General features: G+C 33.1%; 2 protein-coding genes across 2 annotated transcripts; both read right to left on the bottom strand.

Moving 5' to 3' along the window:
- Window positions 1-2408: 2408 nt before the first annotated feature.
- On the bottom strand, window positions 2409-3854 carry LOC120084898. The gene is made up of 2 exons (XM_039040709.1): window positions 3688-3854; window positions 2409-3045 (listed from the first exon to the last, which is right to left on the bottom strand). Exons 1-2 carry the CDS (start codon window positions 3852-3854, stop codon window positions 2409-2411), a joined length of 804 nt encoding a protein of 267 aa, XP_038896637.1.
- Window positions 3855-5451: 1597 nt separating this feature from the next.
- On the bottom strand, window positions 5452-6208 carry LOC120084896. Its single transcript, XM_039040708.1, has 2 exons — window positions 5987-6208; window positions 5452-5904 (listed from the first exon to the last, which is right to left on the bottom strand). The coding sequence occupies exons 1-2, from the start codon at window positions 6206-6208 to the stop codon at window positions 5452-5454; spliced, it is 675 nt and encodes a 224-aa protein (XP_038896636.1).
- Between the last annotated feature and the right edge of the window lie 15222 nt (window positions 6209-21430).

Here is a 21430-nt window from a genome sequence, read left to right as displayed (position 1 = left end):
AGAGGTAAGGCAGGCCGATGCGACGAACCGTGAAGTAAACGCCTGATTAACTTAATGTCCATCAGACCGTCGATCTCTTCATGATCATCCCCCCAGAGGGATGCCCCCGCGTTCACACATTGCGCAGATCAACCATGGAAAATAAAGTTGTCCTATTTGTTTGGTTTTGGTGGCTTTGATCTGATCCTTTATTATTCTCCCAACATCTAAAGGGATGCATTGTATGATACAATAAGTAGCCAAGACGCGTTCTTTCGACAATGTTTCATCATGTGTTGTAGGCATGATGCTTCTCTTAATCAGATAATACCATAGATTCGTGTCTGGGTTTAGGTTCCTGGAAGCTAGGATCTTTGCTCCATTTCTAGATGTTTGCCACTTGCTTCCAAGATTGGCTACCACTCTTGTCGTATCTTCAAGTTAGCTCGGCATTGGTTGTTCCAAGATGCGATTGCCATCTGCGTCCGGATTACTAGCGATATTGAACACTTCATTGATCTTATCGGTTGAGAAGCGCACCAATACCCCATCAGCAAATGTTGTATTCTTCTACATGTCAAACTCACTGCTGTAGAACTAACGGACAAGGTGGGTCAAATTCTTGTATGCCCAACGCAGAACTGACCCCAACCCATTGCGTTTATGGTTTCTGTTATATATGTTGGCAATGGGTGGCGTTCGGGAAAGAAGCCCTGCAAGAATATCATTGAACTGGCGTTTTCTTCTCGTGGTCTTCTTAGGTAACGCATCGGTTACCTTGCGCTTGCCTGCCGCATGTTCCTTGGCTTCCCGCGCCAGCTCTCTCAATTTGTTCTTCAATTTCCTTTTGAGAGCTGACTTCCTTTGCCCTTACCTTGTAGGCTGATAATCTTTCAATTCCTTCTCTAACGCGTTGTGCCTTGAGCAGCTTCTACGCGTTGCATCCTCAGGACCGGATGCGGTCTGTTTATCTTCTTCCTCCAAGATTAATTTTCACTTTCTTGTCACTCTCTTTGCTTTTGAGGGCCCTTCATTCGGGTTATTTTGGCATGATTGTGACGCGTCTGGGCCAAATCCCCTTTCTTTTTCTTCTTCATCTTCTTCTTCTAATTCTGCTTCAAGCATCATTGTGTAGCGCTCCGCTTCATCTAAGTCAAGTGATGCGTTAGGTGGGTTGGAACGCATCACTTGCTCTTCTTCTTGGCCTTGATTCAAGCTTGCCAAGATAGCTTCAAACACTTCTTGCTCGTCTCGTCGAGCCAATTCCGCTAATTCTTCAAGGTTACGCTATGACGTAGGACTGTCAGAGCTGGGCCTAGGTAGGGTGAGTGGTGGGGTGCCGGATGGAGTATGCGACGAACCAGGAGATGAAATGACGATGGGTGAACGCTGTGGTTGGTTGGACGCGTCTGTTTCAATTGGGTAGATGGTGGCCAAGGGTTGGATTGACAGTGGATGAGGTGGACGCACGACTAGTGATGGGCCGTTATGGAGGTAAGCTGGGATGGGGTCATGTGTCGCACCCACTGAAGTGATGTTTGGAATGAATGGTGGTGGTGCAGGCTTGGTATATGGCTTATTGACAGTCGTAAAAGACGAAGGGCACTGCCAAGGTTTTGAAGGGGTTTTGGGTGATTTTGGGCTGTTGGGTGGTCTTAAAAGAAGGTTTTGTGGGTGTTTGGGTGGGCTTCGATCGAGACGATCGCTGGGGGGTGGAGGATGCTCCGTCGTGGAGAGGTTTGGTTGGGACAGAGGTTTTTGAGGTTTTTCGAGGGCTTGGGGGAGGCAAAGTTGAAACAGACGAAGAAGAGAAAGAACTTATCGGCGAGTCATTTTCGAAGCATCTCTCTGACCACTCTTCATCGTTTGATTCTGACTATCAGATGCTGACGACATCGTGGTTGAAGAGTGGTTAGAGAGATGCTTGAGCGAACGGCGATAAGGGGAACGAGAGGGCTAAAGCTTTTTTTTTCTTTTTCTTTCACAGAGGCTCGAAGGTAATGGAAGAAGAAAAGGAAAACGAAGGGTTTCGTCTTATATAGGTTGAGGAGAGAGAGTGGGGTGACGTCAGGTGGCGCCTGACGTTCGCAATTAATGCGAAGTCGAAGGGACGTGTCTCGGGCTTCTAAGTACTCGAGTGCTTTACATTTTCGAGACGCGTCCTTTCGACTTGGGCCATGCGTTAGACTTAAGTCTAACGCATCCGTTATTCCCACTCCGATTATACACAATTTTTTTTTTTTTTTTTAAAAAAAGTAAATCTCTAACTATGAAGGCAATAACAATGAAAAATCAATATTAAAATGCAGAAAAACAAACAAACAAACTCAAACGCATTGGTAAAATACATAATGCAAAAAGAAAAAGGAAAGAGGAAGCGTCCCTGGAATATATGTCGATGCGAGCGTAGGGATGCTTCAATGCGGGCCTCAGCTGGCTTCGCGTAGTGTGAGAGATGACTTTTGACGTTCTATGTCATCTTCAAAGTATGGCTTCACTCTTTGGCCATTTACTTTGAACACGTGGATGCCATCCTCCCGTGTTAATTCTACTGCTCCATGAGAAAAGACTATTTTAATGATGAATGGTCCTGACCACCTGGACTTTAACTTCCCTGGGAACAAACGCAATCGTGAATTGAATAAAAGAACTTTTTGGCCAACAACAAACTCTTTCTTAATGATGTGTTGGTCGTGCCAACGTTTTGTCTTTTCCTTATAGAGCTTGTTGTTCTCGTATGCGTTCAATCGCCACTCTTCAAGCTCATTGAGCTGAAGTTTGTGTTGATTGCCCGCGGCGTCCAAGTTCAAATTTAGCTTCTTAACTGCCCAAAAAGCCTTGTGCTCCAACTCTAGGGGTAAGTGACAAGCTTTTCCAAATACTAGAGAGTATGAAGACATACCTATGAGGGTCTTGTAGGCAGTCCTGTAGGCCCAGAGTGCTTCATTCAGCTCCCAGTCTTTCAGCGATGCGTTGACAACTTTCTCCAGGATAGATTTTATTTCCCGATTGGATACCTCAGCTTGACCGTTTGTTTGTGGGTGGTAGGCGGTAGCGAACTTATGCCTAACATTATATTTGGCAAGTAATTTAGAAATGATGTGATTAATGAAATGCGTACCTTCGTCACTTATCAGGGCTATTGGCGTTCCAAAGCGTGTGAAGATGTTCTTGGTAAGAAACTTAGAAACAGTGGACGCATCATTTCTGGCACAAAGCTACGGCTTCTACCCACTTTGATACATAGTCTACTACAAGTAGGATATATTGTTGGCCGCAGGATAAGGGAAAAGGTCCCATAAAATCAATGCCCCTAACATCAAATAATTCCACTTCAAGAATATTGTTCAAGGGCATTGTGTCCCTTGATGAGATATTCTCAGTGTGTTGGCAGGGGTCACATTTACGAAAATACTCCCCCGCGTCTTTGAAGAGGGTGGGCCAGAAGTATCTGCTTTGAAGGATCTTCACAGCGATTCTTTGCCCACCAGAATGCCCTCCGTAAGGAGAGTCATGATACTCAGCCAGGATGCGTTGTGTCTCTTCCTCCGGAATGCATCGACGATGATGGAGTCTGGGCCTTGTTTATAGAGAAACGGTTCATCCCAAAAATAAAATTTGCTGTCATGTACTAACCGTTTCTTTTGCTAAAAGTTGAAGTTCCTAGGGAATTGCTTGGTAGTTAAGTAAGTAACTATGTCCGCGTACCAAGGTTCCCTGCTTTCAACTCTGAACAAGCTTTCATCAGGAAATGCGTATTTGATTTCACTTTCTTGATCTTGCATTTCTTGATTTTCTAGCCTAGACAGGTGGTTAGCCACCTGATTCTCAGTTCCCTTTCTGTCTTGAATATCAATGCCAATAGTAGCACCCATCTTATTAATCTTGGCTTCGCATCCTTTTTACTCATCAGGAACTTTATGGCTGAGTGATCTATATAAATGGTGGCTGACGCACCAACTAAATAAAATCTAAACTTCTCGATGCCAAACACTACAACCAACATTTCTTTTTCAGTGGTTGTGTAGTGTTCCTGAGAGTCATTCAGTGTATTGGACGCGTAAGATATGAGATGTATCAAATTTCCTTTCTTCAGCTCCAGCATGGTACCTATTGCAACATCACTTGCGTCGCACATGAGAATAAAACGCTGCGTCCAATCCAGTGTATTAGTACCGGAGCTATGGTCAACACATATTTCAATGTTTCAAACGCATCGCAACAGTCTTCATTGAAATTGTAGGGCCGATTTGCCTCTAATAATGCGTTCAAAGGTCGCGTAATTTGAGAGAATCCTCTAACGAAACTTCAATAGAAGCCAACATGTCCTAGAAAACTTCGTTGAGCTTTAACATTTGTTGGTGGTGGAAGTTTAGCTATAACATCTATCTTGGCTTCATCAACTTCCAACCCAGCTTTAGATACTTTGTGGCCTAAGATAATTCCTTCAGTTACCATGAAGTGACATTTTTCCCAATTCAACACAAAGTTTATTTCCTCGCATCGAGCGAGGACGACCTCCAAGTTATCTAGGCATGATCTGAATGAGTCTTCAAATACTGAGAAATCATCCATGAAGACTTCAACGGTATTTTCCAAGAAGTCAGAGAAGATAGCCATCATACACCTTTGAAATGGTCCAAGTGTATTGCATAGACCAAAGGGCATGCGTCTGAACGTAAATGTTCCAAAGGGACAGGTAAATGTTGTCTTTTCCTGATCTTCTGGGTCAATCAAAATCTGGTTATAACCAGAGTATCCATCAAGGAAACAATAAAACTCTTTGCCAACAAGTCTGTCAAGCATTTGGTCAATGAAAGAAAAGGGGAAGTGGTCTTTCTTAGTTGCCGCGTTGAGCTTTCTATAGTCCATACAGATGCGCTAGCCTGTGACAGTCCTTGAAGGAATGAGTTCATTATTGCTATTGACTATCACAGTTGTTCCCCCTTTCTTGGGAACGCATTGGACTGGGCTTACTCAACTGTTGTCAGATATAGGATAGATGACTTCTGCGTCCAACCATTTTAAGATTTCTTTCTTGACCACTTCCTTCATTATGGGGTTCAGCCTTCTTTGAGGCTTAATCGATCCCGACTTCCCTTCTTCCAGCCTGATTTTATACATGCAATGAGATGGGCCGATGCCACGGATATTTGCTAGCGTCTAACCTATTGCAGCATGTGCTTTTTAGACATCTGCAAAAGAGAGTGTTCATTAGGCTCAGTAAGATTCACAGAAATAATTACAGGTAAAATTTTGTTTGTTCCAAGGAAGGCATATTTCAAGTGACTAGGTAATGGTTTGAACTCGAGTTTTGGTGGTTTCTCTAGTGATGGACGCGTTGGTTTCGTCCGCTGCTCACTCAGACTTAGCAGCTCTGGTTCTTTCATGTTCTCCTCCAACGCGAGGACCTTGCACACATGGGTCACTTCTTCTTCAGGCAACTCTATACTGTTCAGTTGACATTCTTCACTATCCGGGAACATTAATGCATTTAAACACATTAAACTTCACCTCTTGATTGTCTACGCGCATAGTCAATTCTCCTTTATGCACGTCTATTAAAACTTTCCCAATAGCTAGAAAGGGGCGTCCAAGAATAATTGGTACCTCCTTGTCCACTTCATAGTCTAAGATGATAAAATCTGCTGGGAATATGAAGTTGTCAACTTTTACCAGAACGTCTTCAATCTTTCCTTCAGGGTACTTGATTGTTCTGTCAGCGAGCTGCAGAGTAACAGAAGTGGGTTGTGCTTTGCCAATTCCCAATTTCTTAAAGATTGAGAGTGGCATGAGATTAATGCTTGCTCCCAAATCGCATAACGCATGTCCCACATCCAACCCTCCTATCAAGCATGGGACTGTGAAGCTCCCAGGGTCCTTCTGTTTCTTAGGTAGACTGTTGCTTACTAACGCGTTGCACTCCTACGTTAGTGCAATTACCTCCATCTCGCTGACTTTCCTTTTCTACATCAAAATATCCTTAATTTTTTTTTTTTTTTTTTACATATTTTGGCATTTGCTTCAAGGCCTCTATAAGTGGAATATTGATATGCAATTGCCTCATGAGCTCAAGAAAGCGCTTGAATTGTTGTTCATCATTCTTTTTCATCAAACATCTAGGGAATGGTGCATTCAGCGACACAATAGGTTTTCCTGCGTTAGATGTACTTGGTTCTGAATGGCTTGTGGCCTCAGGCGTTCTTTCTTCTTGATCTTCTACTGCCATTGAACGTGTGTTGCGTTCTTTTGAAGGACTGTTATTTCTTGGATTTATTCTTCTTTCTTCAATAGCTTTTCCACTTCACAATGTCACCGTGTGACATTGCTCCTTTCCATTGTTCCAGGTGTTTCAATGTTGCTAGGCAAAACTCCAGGCTGCTTATTTTTCAACTCGCTCGCTATCTGCCCTACCTGTATCTCCAGGTTTCTGATAGACGACGCCTGGCTTTTTAGCAATTCGTCATTCTGGGCGATGTATTCCTTTAATAGGTTCTTCAGTGAAGATCTTGAGCTCGACGCCTGTCCTCCTCTATGAAAGAACTGTTGATGTGGCTGATACGTTGGTTGAAATGCAAGCGGCGGTCCTTGCCTTTATTGATTCGCCCCTGGGTGGTGCTCCTGTTGATTTCCTCCTGTCCAAGAAAAATTTGGATAGTTTCTCCATCCAGGATTATATGTATTGGAAAATGGGTTGTTTTTAATGAAACATACTGATTACGGGGTTTGTGGGCACTCAACATAAGAATGAGGATTTCATCTCGAACCTCGTCCCATCTGGCGTTGGGTATATGATTCCTGGTGAGAAATCGTACAGTATAGGGGAAGCGTACTCCCTCATGGGACGCATGCTACTGTTCGCCATTAGGATCGGATTTTGCGCAGCATGAGCTAGTTGCTGAGCTAAGTTCTGATTTTCCTGGTTGTCCGCCATTGCTTGTTGCCTATTCTGTTGTCTGAGAAGTTGCTACCTCAACCTTCGACGACGATTAGATCGATTTCTACATCGGAAGGTCCTTTCAATCTCGGGGTCATATATAAGTTCGGGAGTGTTCTCCCTGCTCATAAACGTTCACAAGCTTAGGCTTAGCTCGTAATACTCCCTCGACTAAAATGTTCCTACAAAAGATACAAACGAAATTTCTGGTTAGTTTTGTTTCTGAATCCCCGGAAACGGCGCCAAAAACTTCTTCGTTGTTATCGTGATTCACGCTAAGAGTGTATTGTATAAAATAAATTGGAAGAATAAGTTCTAAGTATGAATGATGTGTTGATGTTTTGATTATGTATTTGTAACACGTTGGTGCGTTAGAGATGTGCAACAGAATGCACGACACTCCTCCTATTGACGTTCAAGTTTTCCTAAATTAGACCCAAGTATAAATCCAATTTAAATTCCTGGTAAGTCCAGGGTCGAACTCAGGGATTCAGTTAAGCTAACGCAGACCTTGCGTGTAGCTGTTATACGCAAGTTGTAGGGATTTTCTAAATGTATGAAGAGATGTGTTATTTACACTAAGGTTCTGTGCTTGTGCAAGAAGATACAAAAGAGTTGAGTGGTGATTAATGGATCATGCGAAAATGGACTTTAATGTAAATGGTATGCGTCGATCTAAGATGAATGCACATGAACCAGAATGTGATGTGGATGAGATGGGTTACTTATCTTTGTTTATGCGTTAGACTTTTATTCGAAACTTCTTAATGTGAATAACATATAAAACCTATCTCTAGGATGCATGTGTCAAACACAGAATGCAATAAACATTAGTAAGTCTATCTCTAGATGTACTAGGCGTTCTATTTGATGCAACTTAGTTATTCTCTTGAATAGTCTAAGTTAAAGATGCTTTTACTAATTGATCAGTTTGAAATGAGACTTTGCATAAAGTAGAGACGCATTCAATATAAACAAGAAATAAACAATGGCAAAGTGTGATGAATCAAATATATGAATTTATAAAGAAGCAGATTGTCTTTACAAAAGCAATATTTAATCAAATGAAATGAAAGCGATAAATGAGATGAAAGGAATTGAGTCAAACCATAGAGTACAATCTCTTATATCTCTTTGGCTCAATCTATTTGTGTACAATCACTTGTATAAGAATCGGACGAAGTGTCTTTCTCAAGCTCGGCTTCCTCCGCTCCTTGACCAGCGGTGATGGTGGTTCTCTTCCTTCTGATCTTCTTGGCACCACAGCATAACTTCCAAAGATCTACAACTATGACTACGCTAATACAGAGAGTGAGAATCTTGAAAATTTTCTGAACTCCGAGCTCTGGAGGGATTTCATCTATTTATAGGCGTTGGTCATTTCCAGCTTAGTGATGGGCAGCATTAAAGTCCATGCCCTGGTCAGCCGCCTGACACTCGGAAGCTTTTCAAACGCCGCATGCTGCAGGTGCCCATACTTGCAAGTGGTGATTTGACACAAACAGCCTACATCAATGAATCTTCTCTGCATTGAATTCCATCCGACACATGGCCCATACGTTAGAACTTTGCCTGCGACACTTCTTAATCATGCGTTAGCTTCTTGTTGAAATCCTGCAATATAACGCGTTATTGCCGCAGTATTTTGTAATAAACATTCTTTTGCATGAGTTTTCTAATGTTTGAGTAATTTCATGCGTTTCTTCTAAAAATGAGAAGATTTCATCATTAAAAACCTTAGTTGTTCCAACTTAAGAGCCAAAATAACTTGTATTTCTACAAGTTATCATTCTCCCCCGCCAAGTTGCAATTCCTTCAACTAGTCCCTGCCATGCATTTAACGATCGGCGACCGAAGCAAAACTGAGGACCAAAAACAAGCCATACAACGGGCTATAGGTGAACGGAGGACCGTCAAAGCGGCAAGGACATGGTTAAGGTTGAGATTGAAGTGGTGAGGGGAAAAAAGGGAAAACACTAAATATGTGAGAAAACAACAAATTTGTGAAGAAAACAATAAATCTATGACATACGAAAACAGGTTGAGGCAAGATTAAGGAGAAGATTGAAGCGGCTAGGGTTTCAGGCAATGGATGAGAGAGACGTGATAAGGAAAGGGGAAAAGGAGATCTGAGGGAAACTGATGAGGGAAAAGGCAGATATGAGATCGGAAGGATGAATGATGAGAGGGATTCACATGTGCGAAAGGGGAGACGAATAAATCTATGACATACGAAAGCGAGAAGATGAAACAGTGATATATGAAAGCGGGTTGAGGACGAGATTGAGGAAAAGATTGAAGCGGCTAGAGTTTTAGATGATGGTTGAGAGAGATATGAGAGGGAAATAGGAGAAGGAGATTTGGGAAAAACGAATGAGGGATTCGCATGCGCGAAAGGGGAGACGAACAAACGTGCGAGTGAGGGAAAGGGAGAGGGAGGGACGTGTGAGGGAAAAGGGAGAGGGAGAGACGTGTGAATGAGGAGAAGGGGACATACAAAACACCCCTACAAATTCCCATTACTGTTTGCAAACCATTTGGTTGGATATTTCAAATTGATGATATATAAAAACGGGCCCCTAAATATTAAGATGATATAGGATCCTACTGAGTTTAAAACTCATATTGGGCTCCCAAACACACCTATATATTTTTTCATGTCATCTTCCCACATCATCCGTTTTGTTAATTTTACATTTAAATTTAATAATTTTTTGTAGATGGACCTTTCAAACCTATTTCTAAAAACTCGGGACTAAAATGACCAATTTAAAATATTGGGACCAAATGCAGCTATTATTGAAAACTCATAGACCAAAAAGGTATCTTTCTTTTTTCTTTTTTCCTTTTCCTTTTTCTTTTTTTTGTTTTTACTTTTCAATTTTGTAAATAGAAATGCATACCAATAAATTTAGTGGAGCGATTATATTTTTTTTCTCTCGATCTTGATGTAAATATGCATGTTGATTCATATATTTAAGGAAAATAATAATATTTTAGGTTTCATTTCTATACAAAATTAACATTTTTTATTGCAATAAAGTTTGAAATTAAGAAATTACAGTTATAAATCTACACATAAAAATAAGATTTTATGGTTTCTCAAATATAAAAATAATATTTTGATTTAAATTTAAAATAATAATTATAATATAATATAATATAAACTAAGAGAGAAGTATATATATACGCAAATAATTAGAACACAAAATTAAGGAAATAGAAAAAAAATATTTTGATTTAAATTAAAGTGTCAAATTAGGAAAAATAATAAAATCAGAGAATTAAAATAATCTTTTTCCCTTCAATTTTATTTTCTTAATTTGATCTATTTCAATTTTTTATATATTTATTTTTATTATGATATTATAGATTTATTATTAAATTTTAATTTTTATAATTATTTATTGTTTGTAATAAAAACATCATAAAAGTCATAAAAATCATGTTAAGAAAATGAACACAAAAAAGTATATACTATCTAAATCTAAAATTTAATAGGAGATATAAAAATAACACAATAAAACTCTAAATCACGTTTAAAGAAAAAATCAAATAAATCATGTTAAAAAAATCTATTTACTATCTAAATTTAATATTCTAAAATCTAGAAAGAGCTATGAAATAAATTTGTATATATACTATGAAGTATAAATAATTGTTTTAAAAATAATTTTTTTTAGAATATAGATCGAGACTTTATCTATAGTCTCTTGTTATCTAAAAAAAACATTGATGAAAATCGAATTTTATCTAAAAATAATAATGATAAATGATGTTAAAGATTTTTTATTTTTTTTTTTAAAATCTATGTAATATCTAAATCTAAAAGAGATGTGAAAAAACAACAAAAAAAAATACAATAGACTTCTAAATCACTTAAAAGAAAAAAAAAATTATTAAAAAAAAACTTTAAATTAGGTCAAAAGGAAAGAAAATTAAAAAAATCATAAAAATCATGTTAAGAAAATAAATATTAAAAAAATTAAAAAGTTATATATATATATATATATATATATATATATAATATATATAATAATAATAATAATAATAATAATAATAATAATAATATAATAATATAATAAAATAAATAAACATAAAAAAATCACATGAATCGTGTTAAAAAAAAAAACAAAACAATAATAATAAATAAAAGATCTATTTAATATCTAAATTTAATCTTCTAAAATCTAAAAAGAGCTATGAAAAAATATATATTTGTATACTTTGAAAAATCGTGTTAAAAAATATAGATTTAATCTAGATTTAGATTTTATCTGTTATTTACAAAAATCGTGGATAAAAATCTACCCGTTTCTATGACATACAGATACTTATAGACTTCTATCAACATTTATTAAATAATATTAAATTTTACTATTTTGTATGATTAGTTTCCCTTATTTTTCTATATTTGAAAATCTCCATTTTTTATGATAATTTTATCAAGAAAAATTCACGTTTAAAAAACTCTAAATCACGTCTAAAGAAAAGAATAAAATAAATCACGTTAAAAAATATATTTATTATATAAATCTAATCTTCTAAAATCTAAAAAATAAGAGTTGCGAAATAAATATATATCTATATATTATGAAGTATGAACAATCTCGTTAATATATATATGTATATTTATAGATTGAGATCTTATCTATAATCTTGTATTATCTAAAAAAAATCATGGATGAAAAATGTCATTAAAATAATAATAATTACCGATGTTAAAGATATATTTTTTAATATATATAATATCTAAATTTAAAATCTAAAATGGATATGAAAAACAAAATACAATAGAACTCTAAATCACTTAAAAGAAGAAAAAAAACTTTAAATCAGGTAAAAAATAAACAAATTTAAACATCATAAAATCATGTTAAGAAAATAAACATTTTTTTAAATATTTATAATCTGAAAAAATCACACGAATCATGTTAAAAAAAAAAATCTATTTACTATCTAAATCTAATCTTCTAAAATTTTAAAAGCTATATATATATTATGAAAAAACATATATTTAATCTAAATTTAGATTTTAACTGTTATCTAAAAAAAAATAGTAGCGAAAATCTAATTTTAATCTATGTTTGGAGTGAATTTTTTTTTTTTTAAAAAAATTCATATATATAAAAAATGACAAACTATTTATAGAAATAACTAAAAAATAGATACTAATAGACTTCTACGCGTCTATCACGGTATCAATGATAGACTTTTATTAGTTTCTATCACATATAGACACTTACTTCTATCAGTCTCTATAAAAAAATATTAAAATTTATTATTTTGTGAAAATAGTTTCCCTTATTTTTTTACTTTTGAAAATTCCATTTTTTAATAACCTTATCTAAGAATAATTCACATTTTTTTTTTATTTTAATTAAAAATCTAGATTAAAATTTTGTTTATAATCTCATGCTATCTAAAAAAATCATAGATGGAAATCTCATTTTATGTTAAAAACGTTAAAGATATTTTTTTTTTAAAAAAAACGAATAATTTTATCTAAAAAATCATTTTCAATTGTTTCATAATTTGTAAATATATTTGTTTTGAATGAAAATAAAATAGAATCATGATTTGATATCTAAATTTTTATATAAATAGTTAAATTAAACATTTTTTTCCGACCATGTAACTCCTCTCAATTTTCTTCTTCTTTTCCATTTTCTTTTTTAATTTGGTTTTTTTTAACTCGCTTTCTCTATATATAAATTTTCCTTTCATTTTTTTAGAAATCTGGTTTGTAGCATTATGATTTTATTTTTTATTTATCAATAGCATCGTTCCCAACATTTTTTTTCTTTTTAAATTTTTTTAGATGTAGGCATCATCTCAGATTTTTTTGCTTCAAGTATTCATCTTCTAAATCTAGAAGTAGACATCACATTTGTCTCTCTTTATTGTTTATCATATGTGCTCCTCTCCCTTTTTGTTTGAATGTCATTTTCTTCAAAATTAATCTTTGATAGAGATTAATAGAAGTCTATCAATGTCTATTAGTGATAGAAACTGATAGAAGTCTATTAATGTCTATCAGTTATAGAAACTTGAAGTTTATCGTTGATACTATGTGATAGACATTGATAGAAGTCTATCAGTGTATATAAGTGTTTTTTTTTTCTATTTCTATAAATAGTTTGACATTTTTTCTATTTGTAAAAATTTTCTATTTTTTATATGCTCTTGTAGCTATTTTCCTATTCTATACACACATTCATATATTATTTCTCACATTGAATTTGTGGGAAGAAGACATTGTTTTTGAAGTTCAAGAAATTTGTTAAAAATTCAAGCAATTTAGAGATGACAAAGAAGAGAGTGATTGACTATTTTATGTTTTTGTAGTTTTTTTCACTTTTTTTTTTTAATGCACACCAATGAGTCGGGTTATAATAATTTATCATTTGCATGCTTTTGTATTTTTTTTTTCCTGTTTTCAAATTTATTGTAAATATATAACAATTCATCTATGTATAATTTTGTATTCAATGTAATAAAAGTAGTTTTTTATTTCTAATAAAAGTGATGAACTTTTATTTCAAAGTTCTTATAAATGCAAATATTATTTATTTGTTTATTATCTTACTACCAAATATTTGAATTATGAGATCAAAAAACCAATTAAAAAACTTTAAAAACAGTTTGAAAACATATATTAATTCAAAATTGTTTTGAGTAATATGATTTTTAAAAATATAAAGAAAAAACAAGTATTAAGTAGAAGATTTTTATTTCAATTTATACATGTACATTTTATTTCCAACATTATGAAACACTTGCAATGCACGTAGTTCTGAGTAAACAACAAACAAATTATTAATATGATAATAATTAATTTATTTGTAACATATAAATTTATTACCTAAATATTTAGAATGTTTGTTTTCAAATATAGTAAAATAAATCAAAATATTTACAACAAAATATCACTATTGCGATCTATCGTCCATTGATAGATATCTATCACGATCCAATGATATTTTATTATACTTAAAAATATTTTAAGTAGTTTTACCATTTAAAATAATTAAAACATCGAAATTATCATATTAAATAGTTATAGTTTTAATCTATTGAAATTGTAACATATGCCTCATAAAATTGCACGTGAATTATGTAAATATAACAAATCGAGAAACACTCGTAGTCCAATTTGGTTGCGATTTAGGTACGCATTACTCTCCATTTTTTCTTTCTTTCTTGCACTTTTTGTTTTGTCATTGTTTTTTTGTTTTTTGTTTTTTGAGATTTTTGAAATTGAGATTTGAGACACTAGGAATGAAATTGTTTCGTTCTTAAGTTTTCCCTCATAATACATTGTTTACTCTTCTCAATCAAAACAATACTATTATCTAGTAACACTTTTTTGCTTTCTTTTTTATTGGACAAATTACAAAAGCAAATGATAGTTATAATTACACTCTCAAATTTTTAATTGTAAAAATTGGGTCCAAACTTATAATAATTGTAGAAATCGAACCCACAGATGATAAAAGTTGAACTCTTAAACCTATACAAATGATATAATTTATCAATTATATAAGTTTGAATCTCCAATTTGACCCAATTTTAACATTTATATAATTTTGAGGGTCTAATTCTTAAAATTGAAAGTTTAAGAGTATAATTGCAACTACTACCATATTTCGAAGATTGTTTTTGCAATTTACCATTATTTTATTTTATTTTTATGAGATCATTACTGAACAATTATCTCGTTATGTATTGTCAATTTTCTCAGTAAAAGAAAAAATATCATCAAATAACATACCTAATTTAATTTTTCTTTTAGTTTAAAATTGTATTGACCAATAGAAAAAACCAAATTGATTCCGTTGAGTTATTCAAACTAAGTTCACCTATATACATTCAAGGGTCGTTTGGATCTCATATATTATTTCATAAGTTTATATATTAAATATCTGGGATTTGGAAACATATTATTTATAAAAGGGAATTTCCTTTACTTTATAGTAAAAATACACACATATATATATTAATATTTAAAAAGGCGCCTTCATAAAAATACCATTGGATGATGAAGTTTGGTTATCATCCTTTATTTTGAAAATATATTTCTTTAAAGCCATATGTATATATTTTATCAAAATCACCACAGTCCAGATTTGAGATTCAATTAATTAATTAATTAAAATATTAATAATAAAAGTATATACTAGTCTAATGATCAAAGTATCCATTTCATTGCACCAAAATCGCTCAACTTTATTTGATTCAATATTTAATATCCTTAGGTTATGTTTGGGAGTAATTTTAAAATGACTAAAATCACTTTTGTCATTTTCAAAATTATAGTAAAACATATTTTTTTATCTTTCAAATTAAAATTATAATATGAAAATTAGTGTAAAATTGAAAACTAAATTAAATTTGAGTGATTGAAAATGTGTTGTTAAGTTATTTTGTCTAGTTATTCGAAATGCCACTATACTAGTAATTTAATATATTCACAATTTAAAAATAATTTTACAAATTTATTTTCAATCTTGTTGAATGAGGTATAAATATTCTATTTGAACAAAGTTTATAGGTGAAAATTTCTATCTTGTCAAATTTTGACGAGAATTTTGAAAAGACCGAGGGATGTTTGGCAAGTCAACATGAGATGAGTTAAGTTGGTATAATATACCACTTCAATGTAATATTGATGGAGATCAGTTGGTATATTTTACCAACTCATCCCAAGTCATCTTAACCCTTCCTTCTTCCAATGTTTTCAATGGCTCCACCCATCGGTCATTGTTGGCGACTATTGTTGTCACGCATTAGGAACCAACTTTGAGCTCCGACAACCACCTCCGAGGACAACTCCGAGCTCCAACAACCACCTCTGATGATTACTCTGACGACCAACTCCGAAGACCAATTTCAGGCTCCGAAATCCACTTCTTTGACAACTCTGATGACCTAACTTCGACGACCACTTTTGCGCAACCAACTCTAACGACCAATTTCAGACTCCCGTAACCACCTCCGAAAAACTAACTTTGATGACCAACTTTGACGACTAGCTTCGTAGACTCCGACAACCACATTCGACTGCATATTCTAATGAAAATCATCTTCCATGACCATCTCTGAGCAACCAACTCCGAACGACCAACTTCGAATTTTGACAACCACCTCGGACAACAAACTCTGGCGACCAATTCCAATACCATCTTCATGTGACCAACTTCAGGCTCTGACAACTACCTCCGATTCAAACTCCAGCAAAAACCATCTTCGATTATCAACTTCGACAACCACTTTCACATAATCAACTCCAAGCTCCAAAAACCACAGTCAACGACCAACTCCAATACCGCATTCATATGACCAACTTCAGGCTCTGACAACCACATCTGATTACAAACTCCAGTGAAAATCATCTTCGATAATCAACTTTGACAATAATTTTCGACTATTTGTAAGACTGAAGACTGTTAAAATATGTTATAAGGTTGTTGATTATATAAATAATAGTATCTTGTCTACATTAATTGTAACATTATACGTAGAAAATTATAAAATATATTTTTATTTAATTGAATACACATATCAACCGAGTGTTAAGAATATTTGAAAAAGTATGTATGTAGTTGAAAAGTATGTAACATATAAAAAAAAAAAATCATAAAATAGAGATTTTTTTTTCTTGAAACATTTTTCAACAAGACACTACCACAAAAATTGTATTACTTGACGTTTTTTCGCATGTATAAGTGTATTTTAAAAACGTCAAGTAATCCAGTATCGAGAATCAGAGAATTTTTTGATTGACTGAAAGCGTCAAAGTGTAATTTATTTGATATGTTATAACTGTCGAGTATATAAAATTTGTTGACTTATTTTAAGTGTCAAGTATTTAAATTTTTTACACTTATTATGGATAAAGGTTTTCATAACTTGACAGTTTTACTTGTCAGATGTAATTTATTCTTGACATAAAAAAACTACCAACTTAATGAATACTTGATATGTTTTGCTTGTTAAGTCTGTATGCCTTTTTTTATTAAAAAAAATGTATTATTAGAAATTACATATATAATTGCTTTTGTTTTGAGGTCCAACAATCACGTTGATGTATAAGACAAACAATATTCATCTACCAAATAAATGACATTTTCAATATTGTCAACCATATAAACAAATAATATATATTCACAATTTTATGTTAACAACAAAGAAAACTAAATTCCCACCAGTTTAACAACAAAAAAATCAAGTTCTTCTCCATCATATAAAATTTGATGAATGATGATTACAAAGAGTAATGTCCAAACACTACCCCAAACCAAATCAAGAAAAAAAAAAAAAAAAACTAGTATCGAAGGCTTGATGGTCTTTGATTACCCCGTCAAGTTGGTCATGGATTTGCCAAAGTGAATCATCAATCTAATGGCATCCAGCACCTTCCAACCATTCGTCTAAACGACAAGGTAAATCTAGTGATCCTCAAATCATCCGACGACTTCAAAATCAAGTTTTGGATACCCAATTTGCATGATTCAAAGTGAAATCATAAGTATTAAGAAAAAGACTTGATACATTACTTTAAACTACTTTAATTTTGTATCTAGTGTCGTGGTTCTATAATCGATTGGTTGATTTTGCAAGAATATTTCTGAGAAATCTTCGAATCTTGTTGGTTGATGTCCAAAAATACTGGAAACGGAAGGTATCAACTATAAAGTCATGCCTAAAAGAGAAACTCTTGATACTCAAAATCCATCAGAAATTATTGGAGTTGGCATGAAATTAGCAGAAGAAATCAGATCATTAAGCACTCTAATTCATCAATTTTAGCATATAAGTAAGCATGTTCATAAGATAAAAAGAGGGTTTCTGGAAACATACTTTTGAAGACTTCGAATTCTTCAAGTTCTAGCTTGAATTTCTACACCAAAACATTGTAGACCACCACTGAATCTTCTTTACTATTCTCTAGGAACTTAAATTGGACTGTGGGATTCAAAATAGACTTAAATTATGGGAATTTTGAGTTGTAGTCCTCTGGTTTTGAAGTCTTATGAAAAGTTGAAGAACAATCTTCTTCAACTTTGCATGATCCTTTTACCGCATAAAACCACATATATATCTAATAGTTTCCTGCAATCTCCAATCTCACAAGAGATTGACATTAAAGAGCTCACTAAACTCATGGAACTAGGAGGTGGAAGTCAAATCGGAGAAAGTAGGAAAAACCCATTTTCTTCCAATTTTGAATATAAAATCAATTTTAATTTGAAATTAAATTTCAAATTCTAAAAATAATTTAATTTTAACCAAAATTAATCTTGAATAAAACTAATTTTAATTAAACTATTTTCATAAATTAAAATTTGATATAAAATATCAAATTATTCAACATCAATTCTATAATCATGAATCCATATTCACGAAATTAATATTTAAATCAAATTTAAATATTATCCAATTCACCAATTTCGTTTAATATGATAATTAAACGTATAATTATATCGTATATAATTACTAATTTCCTTAATTCAAATTTGAACACTTGAAATTTATTCATAACTTTATTATAAGGTTTAATTCGTTTGTTAGCTAGTAGGGAACCCAATGGACCTACAGATCATGGGTTCCAATAATCCGAGATTAATTGGCTAAACTCTCTAAATCGAATTACAACATTCATTAACTACTCGGTCACTCCACTAAAGGTCAATAGTTGCACTCCTCTCTAGATATATTTCTGTCCATTTGATTTAACCATAATTAGTAAATTGACCGGCTGGTCAAATGTTGTTTTACCCACAAGATTACATATTGCTCATTAAGTTTTACTAATTCTTTAATGAACAATTGGTTTGTGATCCAATCATCAAACTGAATCCCTCCTTGGCCAGTGAGAGGGTGGGTCTCTTGTTCAAAATCTGGAATCAGTATTTAAGAGAACAACCTCTCTACTATCCCTAAAAGTGAGTAAGAGTGAATTCCGTCTTGCACCCTATGTCCCCAGTTATTTACCCAGTCTTACCCTGAAATGTGAGACTTATTGAGTTGGTGTTGTTGAGCCAACCCTCACCTATGCAAATCTAAAGATATATTCGATAGTTCATAGTTAGCTCAAGACTAAGGTCGAGTTACATAGGTCATCGCTTCGAAATAGTCAGTCTTAAATAATAAACAACATTATAAAGTAAGAGTGACTTGTTTCTTGGTCCGGTATTATGCAAACTCATTGCATAGGACGCATTCACTTGCATGTCTCCATATGAACGATTCAGGATCACATCGTTTATACTAAATACAAAAAAGTGGGTTGCATGCAATAGTGTTATCAGAATAAAGTATTCAATCTTATTCGTATACTATAGATCGTTTTGGCTATTTACTTAAACTTGATCTATTTTATGTTTCCACATAAAATTCAAGTACTTATGTAACAATCATGAATATTAGTTTATTGGATTTAGGCTTTTACAAGTGCAATTTACATATTCAATAACATATTTATTGAATAAATTTCAATAACATCTTTATTTAAAATAGAATATGTTTAAATTTACAAACTACGAGTTTTAAGACATACAACCCAATAAAATTCAATAGGCACGACAAAAATTTAAGATAAAAAAAATAAAATAAAACCATATCAAGAAATACCCAATTTCGCATATACAATCAATACCTTGGCAATTCTAATTTAATCTTCAAGCTCGTTGAACCGACTTTGATACAATATATATGTTAAAAAGCTTTTGTCATATCTCCATATACTGTACTTTTCTTTTAAAAGTCTCAAAATCACAAGAATAAAATAACATCTATCTTATACTTAAAAGTAATAATGAAAAAATCCCAAGATCCATCAACATAATAAAATTTAACACTAACACATAGAAAGATAACAACTAAATGCCTACTTTTCAAACTCGATCAACAAAAGTTTAAAAGTATACTTTAATCACACTAAACTCCAGATCAAACTTCAATCACACAATTAAGCTCCAAAATATTTTGAACACTAAAGAAATGCTTAAAAAGCATACTTTAATCACACAACAAGTACAAAATCAAACATTTTTTTTAGGGGGGGAAGGGATTCACTACATCAAGTCCAAGGAGAACAACAGAAAGAATAGGAGGACCAAACCTGTTTGCATCTGAAGTTTGAATTGGCCGAGAGCTTTACAAAATCTATAAAACCATGATCTTAGTCTCCTCCTAACAGTGTTACAATTTACATGAAATCCAAACAACCTCTCACATTGATTCAAGTTTCCACGTACCTAAAAGAAAAGGTCAACCACCAAAATATGGATTAAACCCCTATTCCAAAGTTCAATACCAAGAACTTCAAAATGCATCTGTAGGCATCACATATCTTTCTAAACAAAAAAAATCAAAATCTAATTTCTACCTTGAAATAAGTCTTACACAAGCCATAAAAATCAAAACCCAACATGAATCTATACAAGTCAAACGCATGAGAAAGATAAACTAAATCAAGAACTAGTTGTAACAACAATGTCCAACATAAATATTTACCAACTCAGCTAAAGATCTACAAAATGCAAGTAAAAACGACAGGAAAAAGAAATGAAAACTAATTAAAAGAAAAATTAGTACCTTATCCTTTTTGCCACTCATTCTCACTTTGGCTCTCCCTCTAAAAACAAAGCTACCTCTAATCTCAATATCTGATACAACCCATGGACTTTACCATTCAAAACTTCACAATTTAACATTATATTTGCGTTAATTCCAAAATCAATACAAAGATCAAACATGGAAAACAGTCATCAATAATCCCCCAATCCTTACATCAGGAGCCTTTGATGACATGCAATAACCAAATGCCCAATTAAATTACTCAAAAAGAAAGTTGAAACATTTTTAAGCTTACTTTTCTAGCTTTACCATCCCTAATGCATTCATTTTTAAGAAAGAAAATTTGAATATCCCAACAAACATCAAAAGTAATAATACATAGATATCTAAAAGTTTAAAAAAAAACATAACCTTTAGAAGTAAAAAAACCATCCACTTTTTAAAGATTACAAGGTTGAATATTATAAACAACTTTTCAAGATTTTACTTAAAATTCAGAAGGTCTAGAAATAAAATTATGGAAGAGAAAATCAAATTGTAGAAGGAATTCAAACACAAGACCTCCTCCTAATATATTACCTTTTATAAATATGTCACATATAAAAAAGTTTAAAATAATTTACGATGATAATATTGTAACAAATTGCATAATTAATAATAAAATAATTATTGTGCAAACCCTTTTCTCATCAACACAGAAATAAGCCTCTCGACGGCCTTTACTTGAATTAACAACATTGAAATAAATAGGAGTAAGCTCGAAAAGCGATTCATTAATCCAATCTGACATACAATTCCTTACTCCAAATTCAATCAAATAAACCCCTTTTCCAGTTATTTTCTACACAAAAATCCCTTTCTTCCCCCAAAAGTACATCAAATCCTCTCATGAACAAAAACCAATCAATATAATCCAAAATTTCAAAAAAA

The sequence above is a fragment of the Benincasa hispida genome, chromosome 9, assembly GCF_009727055.1.
Source record: "Benincasa hispida cultivar B227 chromosome 9, ASM972705v1, whole genome shotgun sequence".
Lineage (NCBI taxonomy): Eukaryota > Viridiplantae > Streptophyta > Magnoliopsida > Cucurbitales > Cucurbitaceae > Benincasa > Benincasa hispida.
The sequence above is the reverse complement of the archived record's forward strand: the minus strand, read 5'-3'. Positions and strand labels throughout refer to the sequence as shown.